The sequence below is a fragment of the Rhinatrema bivittatum genome, chromosome 8 (assembly GCF_901001135.1).
Source record: "Rhinatrema bivittatum chromosome 8, aRhiBiv1.1, whole genome shotgun sequence".
Classification (NCBI taxonomy): Eukaryota; Metazoa; Chordata; class Amphibia; order Gymnophiona; family Rhinatrematidae; genus Rhinatrema; species Rhinatrema bivittatum.
Genome location: NC_042622.1, coordinates 239,444,000 through 239,463,861, shown reverse-complemented (window position 1 = coordinate 239,463,861; position 19,862 = coordinate 239,444,000). Strand labels below are relative to the sequence as shown.

At 43.3% G+C, this 19,862-nt stretch overlaps 1 protein-coding gene across 3 annotated transcripts in view; it reads left to right on the top strand.

Moving 5' to 3' along the window:
* The first annotated feature begins 362 nt into the window (after nucleotides 1–362).
* The window catches only part of PIAS4 (protein inhibitor of activated STAT 4), a 130,919-nt gene continuing 111,419 nt past the window's right edge, over nucleotides 363–19,862 (top strand). For all 3 annotated transcript variants that reach the window (XM_029614267.1, XM_029614265.1, XM_029614266.1), the window contains exons 1-2: nucleotides 363–549; nucleotides 3,773–4,214. In XM_029614267.1, coding sequence (XP_029470127.1) covers nucleotides 523–549; nucleotides 3,773–4,214 — 469 coding nt within the window. In that variant the 5' untranslated portion in view covers nucleotides 363–522. The remainder of the gene's footprint in view (nucleotides 550–3,772; nucleotides 4,215–19,862) is intronic.

Here is a 19,862-nt window from a genome sequence, read left to right as displayed (position 1 = left end):
CTCAAGCTTCGCATCATGTCCCCTTCTTGTAATCTAGATCTTCCTTACCATCAACAGATGCATTGCTCTTATGAATTATTTATACTCCTATCTCCCTCAGTCTCAGGGCCCAATTGAAAAATAACCATTCGTCTGTTTCCTACTTGACAAACTACATTTACTTATTATTATCCGAATGATTTGTAGTTTCTAATCTCTTGGCAATGTGACTCACAGGGGCGCCAGCAACTTCCAATCACTTTAGATGCTGGGGAAAATTAGCAGAAGGAATATGTTCTGCCTGTGCGCTGGGCTCGCTGCGGCGTGTGTTCGGCTTTAAGAATGTATCTGACGTAGCACCAGGAGGTAGGGCTAACGTGGGATGTCTGGGTAGGGATTGGCGAAGCTCGAGACTGCAAGCTGTAGGGGCGCGCGGCGGGTCTGAAACGGCTGGGGAAAGAGGCTAATGGTGATTGGCCGCTGGCCTCCGGGGGGAGTCACGTGGGAGAGCGGCTGCGGGCGCGCAGGACGCTGGAGGCCAACATGGCGGCGGAGCTGGTGGAGGCGAAGGTAAGTACTGTGGGGGCTGGACTACGACTCAGTGGCCCTGCGTGGGCGGTGTTGGCTGTGTCCGGGCGAAGCTAAGTCCGGCGACTGGTAACCACAACAGCCAATCTCGGGGTTCTCATTCTGTCTGTGACTACACCCGGACCGGCTTAGGCCCCCTCAGCCGGCGGTGGGCCGCACTCCCGGGTTCAGTCTCTGGCCCTGCCTGCTGGATTCAGGGCGGCCTGGCGCCTCCTTCCTCTTGGTGCTTGCGTTCTTCCTATTCTGGCTTCTTGCCCACCACCCCCATTAATGCTTTCTCTGCTGTCTGGTATCGTATCAAGATTAAATCTCTAATTAGGAATAGGAATGACATAGGAATCTGTACACGTTTAGTTGGTTTCACTGTAGTAGGGCAAGGCCTTATCAGCATATACTCTGACTAGTTATACTGCCTTGATTTGATATCCATGGTTATTGGAAATGTAAAATCCATTGATCTGAAACTCAGATACTTAGTATCTGGTCATGTTATAAATGGTTAGGTGGCAACTTGTGGTCTTTCATAAGAATGATTGAGCTGGATCTGGCTATGGTCTATCTTGCTCAGCAACTTTTTTTCAAGACTGGCCTCAAAGCTACCAGTAACATTCCAATAGACCCAAACCAGATGTCATCTAAGTTGCGACTTCCCAAACCTGTTCTGGGAAGTCCCAACTTAGATGAATTGGGTTTTCAGGATATCCGCAATGAATATGCATGAGCTCAGTTTCCTGAGCATTCAGTATATGCAAATATCTCATGCATATTCATTGCGGATATCCTGAAAACCGGGGTTCCCAGGACATGCTTGGAAACCTCTGATCTAAGTGGTCCATGTAGATATGTGTGTAGCAGCTTGCCCTCACCCAGTCTCTAAGACTTGTTATAATGTAATGCCTTTGCCGCAAATGTTTAGTTACTATGGAAACCGATGTGATTTGACACTTTGTTCAAGAATGTCAGTATACAAAAATTCTAAATAAATAATATCTTTTTAAGTCATGTTCTAGCTCTCCTTTGTTAGTACTTTGAATGCTTTCTCTCAAAGTGCCAGCTGTACTGAACATTTTCACCATAGACAAAATGGGGAAAACCCTTTAGTACATCTGATTGAAGATTTGATTTGTCCAGGTTACAGGTCTTTTTTTTGTGTCATTGAGGTAGCCTTAATGGAAATTCAGGATTCATAAGTCTGTTTAGGGTCTTTTGGGTCAGTTGTGTCCCAGGTTCTATTCCAGTGTTCCCCAACCTCTTTTTGGAGACTCACCTAGCCAGGCAGGTTTTCAGGATTGCCATGTCGAATATGCATGAGATGGGTCTCCAATAAATGCAGATCTAATATATGCAAATTTATCTCCTGAAAACTGAACCTGTTAATTGTGCCAGTAGGAGAGGGTTGGAAACCGCCAAACTCTTCCAGGGAAGATAATTTTTAAGTATTAGCCAAAACACTGTAAAAGCAGTATTCTTTAAGTACACACAAATTCTGACACAGAGGTCTGTTATAGACTTAGTTTATATTGGCTAATTCTTTGTGGATGTGTACTTTGTCACTAAAAATGCAGGGTGTTTTTAAAATACAGAAAGCTGCTGGCATTTTGTTTTTATGTCATTTTATGCTGTTATAGCAACAGTTTATATTAAACATGTCTTGTGAGATTGCACATATCCTTAGCTTTACAGTGATTTGCTTTCCCTTAAGCAGAGCATTTATATTTGATAAAAAAGGAGACTTTTCTTACAAGCATAAAGGTACCTCAATGGAATCCATAATTTGTACTGGAGTGGTAGGGGCTAGAGAAGTGCACTACAGTACAAACAGGATATACATTGGAGGTTAATGATACTTGTTAGAATCCTATCAGTTTTATTGTATTTTTAAAATAAAAACAACTTTTTAAAATTTTCACTTAAGTTGATGGCTCACCCAAACAGTTGTGAAGACCCTTTTCAGTGAGATTATGGACCTCTGATGTGAACAGAAAAACATTCAGAACAGATAATTTGCACCTGAAAATGAATGCCACATCATTGAAATCTGATTTACCATAAATGAGAATAAAGAAACTTTTTTTTTTTTTTTTTTTTAAATAAGTCCATGTGCCTTGTTTTTTTGTCTTCTCAGAGTGTGGTATTCTTAGAATGTAGCATTTTTGCAGCACATCATGAATAGGGAAATTAATTTGGCGGAAGACATGACTTGATGTTAGGCTTTGAAAGGATAGTTGGATGCTTAATTTGACATCTGTTAGTTTTATGATTTTTTAAAAAAATGTATTCTGTTCTCTTAAATATGAAGAGTATCAGTGTACTGGCATCGATTTAAATAAAATCTCTTCTATGGGACCTTAACATTTTTTAATGTCATATCTGATTTTTCATCTTCTGGTTGCTATCAGTCTTTAATCTCTCCTCCAGTGTTCCCTGATCTGTTTCATTTGCTTTTGATATTTGTTTAGTGTCAATTGGCAACCTTCTTTATCTAAGGTTTTATTACATAAGATTTGCTTGCTAATTTCATCACAAGAAAGTTCAACAGCTGCTGAGTTGTTCTCAAAAGAAAGTGCCTGCAACATATAAAATGGGTTCTGATTTGGGGCCATCCCATTCATTAATGGCCTTTTATAACTTTTTATACAGTTTTTTCCTTGCTCATTCACCTGATAGTCAATAGCAGTGGGAGTGCCCACAATAGTTTCATTAGTTTTTCTGTTGCTTTTCTTCTTTCTGCCTTCCAGAAAGAGGAGGCTCCTGCAGGTGCCTTGCCATTAACCTGGAGCTCACACTGAAGTGGAGCAGTAAGTTCTTTCACTGTGATACTTAGTTTTCTTGCCGTAGCAGGTTTTAAGCTACTGTAATACTGCTGCACTGTTCAGTTTTCCTATGGATACAAAATACTCCTATATTGAGCAAAGAGTGTTTATTTTGGCTTATTCGGGGACAGATGTACTAAGCATTTTTCTTATAGACTCATAGATGAATACTCTTTAGTACATCTGGCCCTTATATGTTTTTGTGTATTTTTTGCACCTGGAATCTGAGTTTTGACTCTCTTCTCACAGCTTCTTTTTGATCTTAACCGATGGATTGATGTGAAAGTGGTTGTCTACAGCAAATAAGCCAGAATCAGCTAGGAAAATGAAATATAATTTTCAGCAACTCATTTGACTTCATGTTAGGTTTTTTTTTTTTTTTTTTTCTTCAGAACATGGTGATGAGCTTCAGGGTCTCAGATCTCCAGATGCTGTTGGGCTTTGTTGGACGCAGCAAGAGTGGACTTAAACATGAACTTGTCACTAGGGCTCTCCAGCTAGTCCAGTTTGACTGCAGTCCTGAAGTCTTCAAGAAGATTAAAGAACTCTATGAGACGCGTTATGCCAAGAAGAGCACAGAACCAGTGCAGATACAGCAGCAGCAGTCTTCACACAGGTCTTCGGATACTCTAGCCATACACCCTTCCTATGACCATGGGAGTTCTGTTCCTAAGACTTCTCTAACCGCACCTAATATTGACTATCCTGTCCTGTATGGTAAATATTTGAATGGACTGACTAGAGTTCCCTCCAAAGTAACAAAGCCTGAAGTTCGACTGGTGAAGCTGCCATTTTTTGATGTCGTGGATGAATTGTTGAAGCCAACCGAACTGCGTGAGTTGATATATTTCACTGTGTTCTACTGGTGGATAAGGTCTTGGTCTATATGTCTAAGAAATTAGCCCATGTACAAGTGACATCTTTTCTCTCAAAGAGCCTCAAGTGAAACAGTTGGCCACCTCACCTCTGCCCTTAATCACTAACATGATCTGGAAGTAAAATGGAATTCAGATAAGCAAAACTCATACAATCTGTGCAAAGTAAATGAAACTGCATCAGAACAGGAAAACGTTTGTTTGTTTGTATATATGTGTGTGTGTGTGTGTGTGTATATATATATATATATATAAAATTGTAGGGCTTACGAGGTAAAGAGGAGGCACTGTGGGTTAATCTGTAAAGAGGGAATGGAACATCTTTTTTTTTATATTACTATAATATACAGACCTCCATTACAGAAGAAATGGATAGAGATTTAGTGGTCGATTTTAAAAGAAGCACATGGCTGCACAGATTTTATAACATGCGTGCTGGCATGCACATGTTAAAATCAGATGGCCATGCCCAGGAGGGGCGAATTTTCAGTAAATAAGAGCGGTGACTCAATCGGGCCTCCCCCAATTTCCTTAAAGTCCGCTCCAATTAAGGAGCAGACTGAGAGGGAACTTCCTACCCCCCTCCCTCTTCCCCTCTCCTCTCCTCTCTGACTCATAACCCCTTTCTATCTACTTACTTTTTCTTTGACTACTTACTGATCCTCTGGCGGTAAGTAATCCTCTGGAGCAGTAAGAAATCTGCATGTGGCTGCCAATGCGTGCGTCTGTGAGACAACGTAGAATGGCGCTGGCCCGGCCTGCTGCCCCCTGGCCCGCTACTTTTGGAGAGGCATGGCACTTGTGAGAGTACCAGGATTTACACACGTGACTGGGCCCATTTTAAAATGCATGCAGCACATGCAAGACCTGGCCATGTGTGTAAACCCTGGTTTTTACGTGTGCGGGCCTTTGAAAATCCAGGCTTTAATGGGGAATACTCACAAAATTGCTATGAAAGGGGAAGTGCTATTGCTACAGATTTTAATCAACTGGTTGCTGATTGGTACATCCCAGCTGTGGTACCTTCTAGAAGCAGAGTGATTTTGGATCCTGTGCAGAGAATTATTTTGTCAACTGGTAATAGAACCCACATGGGAAGGGGTGATACTGGAGCTGGTGGGTACCAGTGGGGACAGTATTGCTGATGTAGTGGATAATTATCTGGCATCCAGTGACCACTGGATGGTGTGGTTTAGTATTAGAATGCAGGAGATGAAAGTTTATTCAGTGGCAAGGGTCCTAGACTTCAGGAAAACTAACTATTCCCCTATTTTAACAAGGAGTCATCAGCTGGATGGGAAAATCTAGGGAAGTAGAGAATCAGTTGGCAAAACTAAAAGATTATTTAAGGGTAACAAACCTTTTTACTTTTCTAACAAAGGAAAGAGAGAGGCCGCTATGGTTTTCTAAAGTAGTAGTATAAAAGAGAGAAAAGATTATTGTTTGTAAACTATAAGAGATCGCAGAAAAAGGACAGCTTCTTTAAAATAGGGAGTAGTTCCAGTGGACTGGAGACAGCTAGATGTAGTTCCTATTTACAGAAGTGGAAGAAATGAGGAGGCTGGGCACTACAGACCAGATAAACTGACCTCTGTGGTAAAAGTAAATTAATGGAATTTCTGCTAAAACAGAGAACATAAAAACATGCCATACTGGGTCAGACCAAGGGTCCATCAAGGCCAGCATCCTGTTTCCAACAGTGGCCAATCCAGGCCATAAGAACCTGGCAAGTAACCAAAAACTAAGTCTATTCCATGTTACTGTTGCTAGTAATAGCAGTGGCTATTTTCTAAGTCAACTTAATTAATAGCAGGTAATGGACTTCTTATCCAACCCTTTTTTTTTTTAAACACAGCTGCACTAACTACATCCTCTGGCAACAAATTCCAGAGTTTAATTGTGCATTGAATAAAAAAGAACTTTCTCCAATTAGTTTTAAATGTGCCACATGCTAACTTCATGGAGTGCCCCTAGTCTTTCTATTATCTGAAAGAGTAAATAACTGATTCACATCTACCCATTCTAGACCTCTCATGATTTTAAACACCTCTATCATATCCCCCCTCAGCTGTCTCTTCTCCAAGCTGAAAAGTCCTAACCTCTTTAGTCTTTCCTCATAGGGGAGCTGTTCCATCCCCTTTATCATTTTGGTTGCCCTTCTCTGTACCTTCTCTATCGCAACTATATCTTTTTTGAGATGCGGCAACTAGAATTGTACACAGTATTCAAGGTGCAGTCTCACCATGGAGCGATAGAGGCATTATGACATTTTCCGTTTTATTCACCATTCCCTTTCTAATAATTCCCAACATCCTGTTTGCTTTTTTGACTGCCGCAGCACACTGAACCGACGATTTCAATGTGTTATCCACTATGATGCCTAGACCTTTCTTAGGTGGTAGCTCCTAATATGGAACCTAACTTACGGGACGATACAGTAAAGCGCGGCTGCAGTTACCTCGTTTTTAACCCGCTGTGTACTCACAATTTGGCCGCTTAAGTCTAACCCGCGATTCACTATCTGTTTTTACTGATCCTTACCGCTTCTTTTACTCGACGCGTATCCTTTTCCGCCTGCGGCATGTATAATATATGTAAACGATCCGATTAGCTATTCCCTCCCATACAGTAACGTGCGCCCCGACTATCTCCTTTTTAACCTGCTATCTTGCCATGTCTTTTACCTACTAATTTACTGCCTACCCTTACCCCTGCATTAGAGGCAGGGGTAAGGGTAGGTGGCAAACTTTCCCCCAGCCCCCACTCACCTGCCCTGGCCACGTCCATGGGTGCCGGTCTCCGGGGCAGCCCCAGTCCTCTCTCCCCTCCTCCCGAAGCAAGGCGCAGGGCGAAAAGCGACTCAACATGCTATTAAAGTATTGGGAATAAAGTGTAACAAAAGTTAACTTACTTTTTCTTACAGTCCTCTCTGCGCACTGCATCTTTCCCTGCCTCCCTGGGGCAGCCGGCGGCGAAAGCGGCCCCTGCCGGCAAAGATGGATGAACGCACGCCCGTAGTGCAATTTGGGCACTCAAGCCAGCAAAGGCGCATGAATGGGCGTGCGTGACGTCACGGCGTTTGTTCATACGCTTTCGGTGCCTTGAGCGCCTCTCATGAGGAACTTTGTCAAAACGTTTTCTGAAAATCCAAATACACTACATCTATCGGTTCACCTTTATCTACATGTTTGTTAATTCCTTCAAAAATGTGAAGCAGGTTTGTGAGGCAAGACTTGCCTTGGGTAAAGCCATGCTGACTTTGTTACATTAAACCATGTCTTTCTATATGTTCTGTGATTTTGATGTTTAGAACACTTTCCAATATTTTTCCTGGCACTGAAGTCAGGCTAACTGGTATGTAGTTTCCCAGATCACCCCTGGAGCCCTTTTTAAATATTGGGGTTACATTAGCCACTCTCCAGTCTTCAGGTACAATGGATGATTTCAATGATAGGTTACAAAGTTTTACTAATAGGTCTGAAATTTCATTTTTGAACTTCAGAACCTTGAGGTGTATACCATCCGGTCCAGGTGATTTACTACTATTCAGTTTGTCAATCAGGCCTACCACATCTTCTAAGTTCACCGTGATTTGGTTCAGTCCATCTGAATCATTACCCATGAAAACCTTCTCCGGTACGGGTATCTCCCCAGCATCCCCGAAGCAAAGAAATTTAATCTTTCTGCGATGGCCTTATCTTCTCTAAGTGCCCCTTTAACCCCTCTATCATCTGTCCAACTGACTCCCTCACAGGCTTTCTGCTTCGGTTATATTTTAAAAAGTTTTTACTGTGAGTTTTTGCATCTATGGCCAACTTCTTTTCAAATTCTCTCTTAGCCTGTCTTATCAATGTTTTACAATTAACTTGCCTACGCTTATGCATTATCCTATTTTCTTCTGTTGGATCCTTCTTCCAATTTTTGAATGAAGATCTTTTGGCTAAAATAGCTTCTTTCACCTCCCCTTTCAACCATGCCGGTAATCGTTTTGACTTCTTTCCACCTTTCTTAATGTGTGGAATACATCTGGACTGTGCTTCTAGGATGGTATTTTTTTAACAATGACCATGCCTCTTGCACAGTTTTTACTCCTTTCAGTCTTTTTCTAACTATTTTTCTCATTTTATCAAAGTTTCCCTTTTGAAAGTTTAGCACAAGAGCCTTGGATTTGCTTACTGACCCCCTTCCAGTCATTAATTCAAATTTGATCATATTATGATCTATTGCCAAGCGGCCTCCCCACCATTACCTCTCTCACCAAATCCTGTTCTCCACTGAGAACTAGATCTAAAATTGCTCCCTTTCTCGTCAGTTCCTGAACCAATTGCTCCAGAAAGCTGTCATTTATTCCATCCAGGAACATTATCCCTCTAGCATGTCCCGATGATACATTTACCCAGTCAATATTGGTGTAATTGAAATCTCCCATAATTTCTACACTACCAATTTGGTTAGCTTCCCTAGTTTCTCTTAGCATTTAACTGTCCGTCTCACCATCTTGACCAGGTGGACGGTGGTATACCCCTATCACTATAGTCTTCCCCGACACACAAAGGATTTCTACCTATATAGATTCGATTGTGCATTTAGTCTCATGCAGGATGTTTATCCCGGACATAAAGCTCTACACCGCCTCCCGGGTGTTCCTCTCTGTCATAGCAATATAATTTGTACCCCGGTATAGCACTGTCCCATTGGTTGTCCTCCTTCCACCATGTCTCTGAGATGCCAATTAAGTCTGTGTCATCATTCACTGCTATACATTCTAATTCTCCCATCTTACTTCTTAGACTTCTGGCATTAGCATACAAACATTTCAAAGTGTGTTTTTTGTTTGTATTTTCATTCTGCATTTTAATTGATAGGTATAAATTGGAATCTTTTAGCTCAGGTAAATTATTAAATACAGGCACTTGGACTACTTTTCTTATTATTGGAACCTCACTGTCGGGATGCCCTAATTCTAATGCATTATTAGTATCCTTTGAAGATACCTCCCTCCAAACCAGGCGCTGCTGAGTCACTGTCTGCTTTCCCCTTAGAGCAGCTTTTAAACTAGAACAATCTCCTTTTTAAAGGTTAGCGCCAGCAGTCTGGTTTCACCTTGGTTTAAGATGGAGCCCATCCCTTTGGAAGAGACTCCTCCTTCCCCAAAAGGTTCACGAGTTCCTTACAAAACTGAATCCCTCTTTCTTGCACCATCATCTCATCCACGCATTGAGACTCCTGAGCTCTGCCTGCTTCTGGGGACCTGTGCGTGGAACAGGGAGCATTTCAGAGAATGCTACCCTGGAGGTTCTGGATTTAAGCTTTCTACCTAAGAGCCTAAACTTGACTTCCAGAACCTCCCTCCCACATTTTCCTATGTCGTTGGTGCCCACATGTACCACGACAGCTGGCTCCTCCCCAGCACTGTCTAAAATCCTATCTAGGTGATGCGTGAGGTCCGCCACCTTCGCAACAGGTAGGCATGTTACCAGGCGACCCTCATGCCCACCAGCCACCCGACTGTCTACATTCCTAATAATTGAATCACCAATTATGACAGCCGACCTAACCCTTGCAACCTGGGCAGTAGGCCTTGGAGACACATCCTCTGTGCAAAAGGACAGTGCACCACTTGGAGAGCAGGTCCTTGCTACAGGTTCCTTTCCTGCTGTATCAGGTTGATCTCCGATCATGAGACCTTCTTCCTCCAAGGCAGCACCAGGGCTGCCAGTCTGAAGTTGGGACTTGACTACTATGTCCCTGAAGGTCTCATCTGTATACTTCTGTTTGCCACTCTAGCCTCCAGAGATCACACTCGTTCTCTGAGAGACTGGAGTTCTTTGCATCGCATGCACATGTACAATTTCTCACCGGCAGGTAAAAAAAATCATACATGTGGCACTCGGTGCAAAAGACTGGGAAGCCCCCCCTCTTGCCGCTGGACTGCTTCCTTCATCTCAAATTTGTTCAGTTCCTAGTTAAGTTTTAGGTTGCAGTGGGAGTAGGAATGTGTCTAATGTCCTTTAAATGTTAATGATTTCACTATGTGTCTGGTTGTGGCCTACAGGGGAATGATCAAACTCTCAAGGTTTTTGTCTTTTTTGTTTTGTGAAAGTGGTACCTGCCTATAAATTAAAGGATGAGCTAGGGGTGGGTGGCAAGGAGTGGGAGGGTTGGAAATATAGTCTAACTTCAGTTAGTCAGCCAGAGTGACTCACTGCTCTCTTGATTAACAAATGTTGGTACCAAATCACACTACCTTAACACCTTTCCAAGGTGAGTAACTGAACTGAACTTTTCAACCTTTTTTCTTAGGTATACACTGCTCCTAGCTTGTTTCTAGCTTCTGGCTACTTTTTTTTTTTTTTTGTTTTTAATATACGAACACACTAACTTCAGTTTATTCGCTGCCTTACTGACTAATAAAAGCACAAACACACTAAATAATATTCCCAGATAGTTAACTTTGCCCCAATACTTTTTAAAAAAGAAAATTTCCCAAGCAAAAACTTACTGATTCCTTTCAGCCACCAGCAAGGTGATCCTCTCCTCTCTGCTCCCACTGGATAGTGTAGTTTCTGAACTCTAGTGACTTACAAGAATCAACACAGCATGGCTTTACTAGAGGTAGATCTTGTTGGACAAATCTGATCAATTTCTTTGGGTCAGAGGAGCATGCTAGATGTAGTATACTGGGATTTCAGTAAAGCTTTTGACTCAATTCCACATAGGCTACTTTATACAGTGCCATTGGTATGGGCCTTAGAGTCAGTGACTGGGTTAGAAACGGGGGGAGGGTGTTAGTAGCAGTGAGCCTCATGGATTGATTCATACCAAAATATTTAATAGGGTAGACAGCCAGGAAGCTGTGGAAAATAGGAGGGATCTAGTGAAGTTTTAGGAATGGTCTAGGCTCTGGAAGCTAAGATTTAATGCTAACAAATTCAGTTATGCATTTAAGCTGCAAAAACCCAAGGGAGAGTTACAGTATTGGGGGATTTAATTCTTCTAAGCATAAAACGAGCAGGAGCTGGGAGGTGATTGTATCTGATTTTAAGGTGGTCAAACAGATAGTGAAAGCCCAAAAAAGATGATTGACTGCATAGGGAAAAGCATGGCTAGCAGAAAAAGGAAGGTGAAATTGCCCCTGTGTAGGTTATTGGTGAGACCTCATTTGGAATGCTATGACCAATTCTGGAGACAGCATCTTCAAAAGGATATAAACTGGTTGGAATCTGTCAAGAGGATAGCTACTAAAATAGTCAAGTCTTTTTTTTTTTTTTTGTTCTAAAGCATATGGGGACAGATTTAAAGATCTAAATATGTATACCCTAGAGCAGGGTTGGCCAACTCCAGTCCTCGAGTTACAAACAGGATATTCGCAATTAATATGCATATGAGAGATTTGCATACAATGGATGCAATCCATGCAAATCTAGCTCATGCATATTCATTGTGGAATCCTGAAAACCGGGTGTATTTGTGGCTATTGAGGACTGAAGTTGGCTTCTTCTGCCCTAGAGGATAGGGAAGATGCAGTGCATTCAGAAAGTATTCAAACCCTTTCACTTTTTCCATATTTTGTTACAGCCTTATTCTAAAATGGATAATATATGCATTTTTTCCCTCGGTCTACGCACAATACCCCATAATGACAAAGCTAAATCATGTTTTCAGAAATTTGTGCAAATTAATACAAAAAAAAAATCACATTTACGTAAGTATTCAGACCCTTTGCTATGATACAAAGATGAACTCCGGTGCATCCTGTTTCCATTGATCATCCTTGAGATCTTTCTCCATCTTGATGGAGTCCACCTGTGATATATTCAATTGATTGGATATGATTTGGAAAGGCCCACAGTTGACGGTGCATGTCAGAGCAAAATCAAAGCCATGAAGTTGAAGGATTTGTCTGTAGAGCTCTAGGACAGGATTGGGTCGAGGCACAGATCTGGGGAAGGGTACAAAAGAATTGCTGCAGCATTGAAAGTCCCGGAGAACACAGTAGCCTCCATAATCTTTAAATGGAAGATGTTCGGAACCCCCAGGACTCTTCCTAGAGCTGGCCGCCTGCTCAAACTGAGCAATTGGAGGATAAAGACTTTGGTCAGGCAGGTGACCAAGAACCCAATGATCACTCTGACAGAGTTCACTGTGAAGATGGGAGCAAAATCCAAAAGGACAACAGTGTCTGCAGCAATCCTCCAGTCAGGCCTTTATGGTAGAATGGCCAGATGGAAGCCATTCCTTAGTAAAAGGCACATGACAGCCCGCTTGGAGTTTGACAAAAGGCACTTAAAGGACTCTAGCATGAGAAACAAGATTCTATGGTCTGATGAAACAACAGAGATTGAACATTTGGGCCTGAATGACAAGCATCATATCTGGAGGAAACTAGGCACTGTTCATCATGTATCAAATACCATCCCTACGGTGAAGCATGGTGCTGGTAGCATCATGCTATGGGAATGTTTTTCAGTTGCAGGAACTGAGAGGCAAGTCCAGGATTGAGGGAAAGATGAACGGAGTAAAGTACATAGAGATCCTTGATGAAAACCTGCTCCAGAGCGCTCTGGACATCAGACTGGGTTGATTGATTCATCTTCCAACAGGACAACACAGGAGTGGCTTCAACACAAGTCTGTGAATTTCCTTGAGTGGCCCAGTCTGTTGGAAATCTCTGGAGAGACCTAAAAATAGCCGTACATCGACACTTCACATCCAACCTGACAGACCTTGTGAGAATCTGCAGAGAAGAATGGGAAAGAGTTCCCAAACCCAGGTATGATGAGATTATAGTCATACCCAAGAAGACTTGAGGCTATAATCCCCCTCAAAAGTGCCCCAACCCAGTGCTAAGTGTCTGAATACTTAAGTAAATGTGATATTTTACTTTTTTTGTTTTAAATTAATTTGCACAAATTTCTGCAAACCTGATTTTGCTTTGTCATTATGGGTATTGTGTGTAGGTTGAGGAGGGAAAAATGCATATTATCCATTTTATAATAAGGCTGTAACATAACTAAATGTAGAAAAAGTGAAGAGATCTGAATATTTTCTGAATGCACTGTATGCTAGAGACATTTAAATATAGAGAAGAAGCTCTAGAACAGGGTTTCCAAAACTTGTCCTGGGGATCCCACAGCTGCTTGTGTTTTCAGAATATCCACAATGAATATGCATGAGAAATCCTGAAAACACAACTGGTTGTGGGAAGTCCTGCTCTAGAATGAGGGTTATGGATTTGATGGTGGAAAGGGGTAGGCTCAGGAGTAGTCTTAGGAAATTTTACAGAGGGAGTGAATGCATAGAACGGCCTCCCAGTGAGGATGGTGGAAGAGAAACATTATCTGAATTCATGAAAGCATAGGGATAAATACAGGGGATCTCTGAGGGAGTGATGGAAATTGTAAAGCTGGGCAGACTAGGCCATATGTTGGTTTTTTTTTTTCTTCCATTTTCTGTGTTTCATCGCACATAAAGGACCCAATTCATTATTTGTTAAGGGGGGGGGGACTTAGTAAATTAGGTTTCTTAGCATCTAGTCAGACGAATCCAGAGCCACTGGGTTATGCACCTCTACCAGCAGATGGCGATGGAGCAAAGCTAACATCGCCATATATATACTCCTGCAATAACATCAGCTTGCCAGTATTCTGTCTCCAGCAGATGGTGGATGTGCATCTCCCTATTGAGGATTACTTCAAGTTTTAGAAGGAGAAATAAAAGGAAATTTAATTCACTCTGCTCTCCTGTGGTGATACCAAATGGTTCATCTCCAAGTTGAGAATTCCTGAGGTGATTTCCTTGGTCCTTCAGATGAGTGCTATGGTCCAGTAGCTGGTTTTCTCAGTTGGCATGGACTTAGCTGTTAACAACTGAAAGGCAGCGGGTGCTGGAAGCTGAGCATGGTGGTGAGAGATGCCCTCTTTCTCTGCAGCCAGAGACCGTCTTTGCACTCAGCCAGGAAAGGCTGAGCTCAGGTAAGGCTTAAAAAAACAAAAACCCAGAAAAACAGAGTAGAAGGGTTGCTTGTAAGACTTCACCCTTCCTTTGGTCTCTGTGCTTAGTGTGTCGTTCTGACGTTCGTTCCTTCCCCATGTGGAAGGTTAAGGGACGAGGGTAGTCTGGTGGGTTGAGCAGCCATGTGAGTTAGGCCCTGCTGTTAGGCTTTTCTCTGTCTGCCTCGTGGTAGGCCGCAATGATGTTTTCACGCACCTTTTCCTGTACATTAGGCTGCCCTCTTCAGGGACTGTCAGTGCATGCAAGTGCATCTGGCTGCATGTCCAGGTTGTGCACCCAGGTAATAGCGACTCCCGTGTTAGTGCATGCTTGCCTGTGCACACAATTTGTGCTGCATTGGTTGTGTGCTTAAGTTTAGGATGCCGAGCTTGGGACGCATATATTTTACAGCATGAATTCAGCTTGATGCACATCTTCAGTTGCCTGTTAAGCATACTGACTGTCTGGTGCCCAAATATGACAGGCAGCACAGAGGGAAAGGCGATTAGGTTTCTTAGCCAAAAGCATCTCAGCCTGGCATGCCCTATAACTTGTGCCAGTTCTGCTTAGAGGCTCAGGGGGAATTATCTTACTCTGGTTTTTACTAAGCCTGGTTCTTCCCAGCCTGATGTCAAGAGGGGTGCCTGAACTTGGAACTCCCTTAACCGGTTCTTCAGCGGGAGAAGGTAGCACCCGTGCCTTTTGGTTTTGGGATGGATCCTTCTGTCTTTTCTTGGGTAGAATTTTTTCAAAGATTGCAATCCTTTCTTCAGGAGCAGTCCAGTCCTGCCAAGTCAGTCACCAGGTAGTGAACTCTCTCACTTGCCTGGTTCTACTGAAGTGCTGAAGTACACCTAGACTGGCTGCAGATCCTCCCGATAGGAATCCAGATGGCACGGATGATGAGTCCGATCCTGACTCTCTGGAGGATGGGGAAAGTCCTCTGGGACTGGAACCGTATAGTACTATGTTGCGGTTCTTTCATAGAGATGAGCTACCGGCTCTGATTTCCAAGACATTAAAGATACTAGGTAGACTTGGGGCAGATTCATTGTCTGAGCCGAAGAAAAATCCCCATTTTGTTTTCTTTGCATAAAGTCTCTTGTTTTTTCCCTGTTATGGAGGCCATTCAAGAATTGATTGATCTTGACTGGAGCGCCCCAGAGACTAATTTCAAAGGGGGTTGAGTTTTGGAAGCCCTGTACTCCTGTGATGAGAGAGCATCTGTGTTTTCCAAAAGTGGATGTGCTTTTCTGTGCTGTCTCTCTAAGTGGGCGACTTTCCTCATGGAAGGAGAAGTGGCCTTAAAGGATGTACACAATAAGATTGAGGCCATCTTTAAGCAATTTAACCAGTTGCAATGACCTTGCAAATAGCTTCTTGTTTACCGGTGGCTCGCTCTTGTTTACTTCTCTTTCAGGATGTCAACGAATCTGGATTGAATTCCAGGGCAGTTATGGAGCCAGCAGGTATGGACTGCAATTTGGTCTGCACCTCAGCCAGAGGCATGGCTTAGGTAATAGCAGCCAGGTGCCAGTTATGGCTGAGAAATTGGTTGGCCAAAGCAACCTCCAAGGCTAACCTTATGAAATTGCCCTTTAAAGACTTGCTTTTGTTTGGGAGCGAGTTGGAGAAATTGGCCAGTAAGTGGGGCAAATCCTTGGTTGCTGGAGAATAAGCAGATGCCATGTTCCTTTGGCATGACAGGTCGTTCCAGGGGATCCAAGCGTTTTCGACCCTACAGAAGAGTGACCTTTCAGAGGACTTGACCTTTCGATAGGTGTAAGTCCTTTTTGTCTCAGGTGCAGGATTGGGTAGTGGAACTTCCCAAACCTCCCAATGAAGGGTTGCCGACTCACCTCTGGAAACAGGAGATGGGGGTTGCCTCTCTCTTATCAGAGGTGGGTCGAAATCACATCGGACCAGTGGGTCCCAGAGGTGATGTAAGAAGGATACGCGCTGTAGTTTCGCACTGTTCCTCGGGACGTGTTCATGGTGTCTCAATGAAGCAGGTAGTGGAGTGTACATTGTCAAGGCTCCTCAGTCTAAAGGCTGTGGTTCCAGTGCCATTTCTCATAAAACAGTTTGATATTCCATTTATTTTACTATTTATTTAAAATCTTTTCTATACCGTCAAGTAGTATACCATCACAACGGTTTACAGTGAGTCACATTTATATATCTTTGAAAGATGTATAAGTTAATACTATCTATAGGAAATGCCATTAAAGTCCGGTAACAGTTTCGTAATAAAGACTATTTGCAAAATGTTAAAGATCTTGTCCTTTTTCTACTCTTGTCATTTTTAATTGCATATATAACTCCTATCGGGATGTATGTTTTGTTTTAATAAAACACGCTTATTGAGCAGAAAGTTGCTGCATTCTGATGTTCTGCTGCCAGATTTCATATTCCACTATCTATCACTCTCTTTGTAAAATGCTTGCTTGAAAAGCCAGGTTTTTAAACTCTTTTTTTTTTTTTGAATAGTTTAAAATCTCTCTGTAGTCTAATTTCTAAGGGCATGGTGTTCCACAGTATTGATCCGGCTAAGGATAGAGCCCATTCTCTAACTTGGGACAGTGTAGCTGTTTTAACTGAAGGGATGGTTAGGAGTGCTTTGTTAGCAGATCTGAAGTTTCTATGTGGGACATGAACACGTAGTGCTGTGTTCAGCCATTCTGCTTTTTCGTCGTGTATTAATTTATGTATTGTGCAAAGTGTTTTGTATTGAACTTTGTATTCGATGGGTAGCCAGTATAGTTCTGCTAGAGTTTCAGTAATGGGGTCAGCCGTCATTTGCGGGTGACTCGTTTTTGCATGGAAACATTGCCCTCAGCGATGATGGCTGTGCAGTCTTGGACATTTCTGACCACCTTGGACCTGTACGAGGTGTATCTGCATATTCTCATCTGACTAGAGCACCAACATTTTTTGCGATTCATGGTTTTGGAATACCATTATCAGTTTCAGGTGCTTCCTTTTAGGTCTGGCCAGCTCACCCAGAACCTCTTCAAGGTTGTGGTGGTGTTGGCAGCAGCAGAGTTGAGAGAAGATGGAATCCTGGTACACCCGTATTTGGACGACTGGCTGATTCGGGCCAAGTCTCTGGAGGAGAGCTGCATAGGATCCCATATGGTGATTTCCCTGTTGCAGGAGCTCAGCTGGGTGGTGAACCTGGCCAAGAGCAGTCTTCAGCCTTCTCAGCACTAGAGTATCACAGTATTCGGTTCATCATGAAGCAGGACACGGTTTTCCTGCCGGAAGCTCGTATTCAGAAGTTGATGGCGCAGGTGCATCTGTTGATGAACACCTATATGCCTGACAGTGTGGTCCTATCTGCAGGTACTCTGTTTGATGGCAGCAACCCTGGAAGTGGTGCTGTGATCGAGGGCACACATATGCGTCCTCTTCAGTGCACCTTGCTGTCTCATTGGAGCCCACAGTCTCAGGACTATTCAATTCGGCTCCACCTGCCAATGGAGGTATGCTCTCATCTACAGTGGGGGTTACAAGTGAATCAGCTAAAAGTGAGTTTCTCTAAAATCACCGGGCTGGTTAGTACTCATGACAGATGCGAGCTTCCAGGGTTGGGGAGCCCACTGTCAGGAACCAACAGCACTAGAGTGCAGAAAAGTCTCTCTTCGGAAGCCCAGGCAGTCCGGTTGGCGTGCTTGCAGTTCAGTTGCAGGGTTGAGCGCTCTGGATACTGTTGGACAATGCAATAACAATGGCTTACATCAATCTGCAGGGTGGAGCCAAGAGCCAGCAAGTGTCGCAGGGGATAAACCAACTTATGGAATGGGTGGAAGTGCATCTTCAGGAGATCTTGGCCTCGCACGTTGCAGGAAAAGACAATGAGAGCAGACTTTCTCTGCAGGGAGTTTTTTGGATCCAGGAGAATGGGTATTGTTAGATGAGGCATTTCAGCTGATAGTGGATTGCTGGGAACTTCCGTTTCTAGGCCTGCTGTTGACTTCTCGCAATGCGAAGGTTCCTCTATTCTTCAGTCGGAGGAGAGAACTGAAGTCCTTGGATATCTATGCTGTCATGCAGGAATGGCCAGAGAACAAGCTGCTGTATGACTTCCCCCGTGGCCCATATTGGGCAGAATGGTTTGAAGGATCACAGAGGGATTGTGCTTCTGGTGGTACCAGATTAGCCCAGGAGGCCATAGTATGCGAATTTGCGAAGGCTCCTGGTAGGCTTCTCCCTCCAGTTTATGGCGCACAGGAATCTTTGCGGCAGTAACCTGTTCTTCACAAAGATCCGACTATTTTGTCTTATGGTATGGCCCTTGAGAGGGCTCGTGTGCTTAAGCATGGATATTCTACTGCTGTGATTGCCACCTTACTACAAGCGAGAAAGTTCTCCACTTCCTTAGCCTATGAGGGTTTGAGTGTTTTGAGCCTTGGTATGAAAATCGAAGTGCTCTTTCTTGTTCGGTTAAGTTCCCACTCAATTTGGAATTCCTGCAGGATGGATTGAATAAAGGTACAAGTAGTGGCTCTTGCCTGTTTCAGGGGTCAAGTGAATGGTGGACCCTTGTCAGCTCATCCAGATGTAGCCTGTTTCTTGAAAGGAGTGAAACATCTTTGCCCGCTCTTGTGGAGTCTTAATATGGGTTTGGATTTTTTAGCGGGCCCTATGTTTTGACCAATGCATAGCCTTTCCTTGTGGTTATTGACCTTGAAAACAGTGTTTCTTGTGGTGATTTGTTCTGTGCATCATATTTCAGAGCTGCAGGCCTTGTCTTGCTGGGAGCTGTCCCTCCGAGTGACTCCAGGGGTGATACCACTACATACTGTTCCTTCCTTTTTGCAAAAAGTGGTCTTAGATTTTCACTTGAATCAGTCCATTTCCCTGCCATCCCTGGATAGGGAAAGAGATGGGGAGGAATATCACCTGTTGTGACCCTTGGATGTCAAGAGACATATCATGAAGTATCTGGAGGTTTCTGAACCTATCCAGAAGACTGATCTCCTGGTTGGCCTCCATAGTGGTAGTAAACAGGGCGAGCTGGCTTCTCAGGCAACAATAGTTTGCTGGATTAAAGAAGTGGTCATGGCCATATACTTGGATGCTGAACAGCCGTTGCCTAGTCAGGTTAGGGCTCAAGCAGTGTCATGGGCGGAAGTTAGATTATCTCCCGTCGGCATTTTTCAAGCTGCGACGTGGTCCTCCTTACACACCTTTTCCAGGTATCATCTGGTTGTGCAGGCCTGGGAGGACGCAGCCTTGGCACGTGAGGTTTTGATTGGACTGCGGGCAGCCTCCCTCGCTATGTGGGAGCAGCTTGGGTACATCCCACTAGTTGTGGATTCATCTGACTAGACACTAAGAAATGAGAAATTACTACTTACCTGTTAATTTCCTTTTTATTTAGGATAGACAGATGAATCCAGCTTCCCCCCCCACCCCTTGGCTGCCAAATAGTTGTGCTATGGTCCTTTTGTGTGGCTGTGTGTTCCAGGGGTTACTGGTAAGTGTTATCCTTTCCCTAGTCTAGTATTAATATATTCTTTGTCTGCATTTAGTGTTTCCTGTTGGCTGAGTACTGAAATGGTTATTTGACACTGTGAAATGTGCTGTGTTCCAGGGCCCACATGCATCT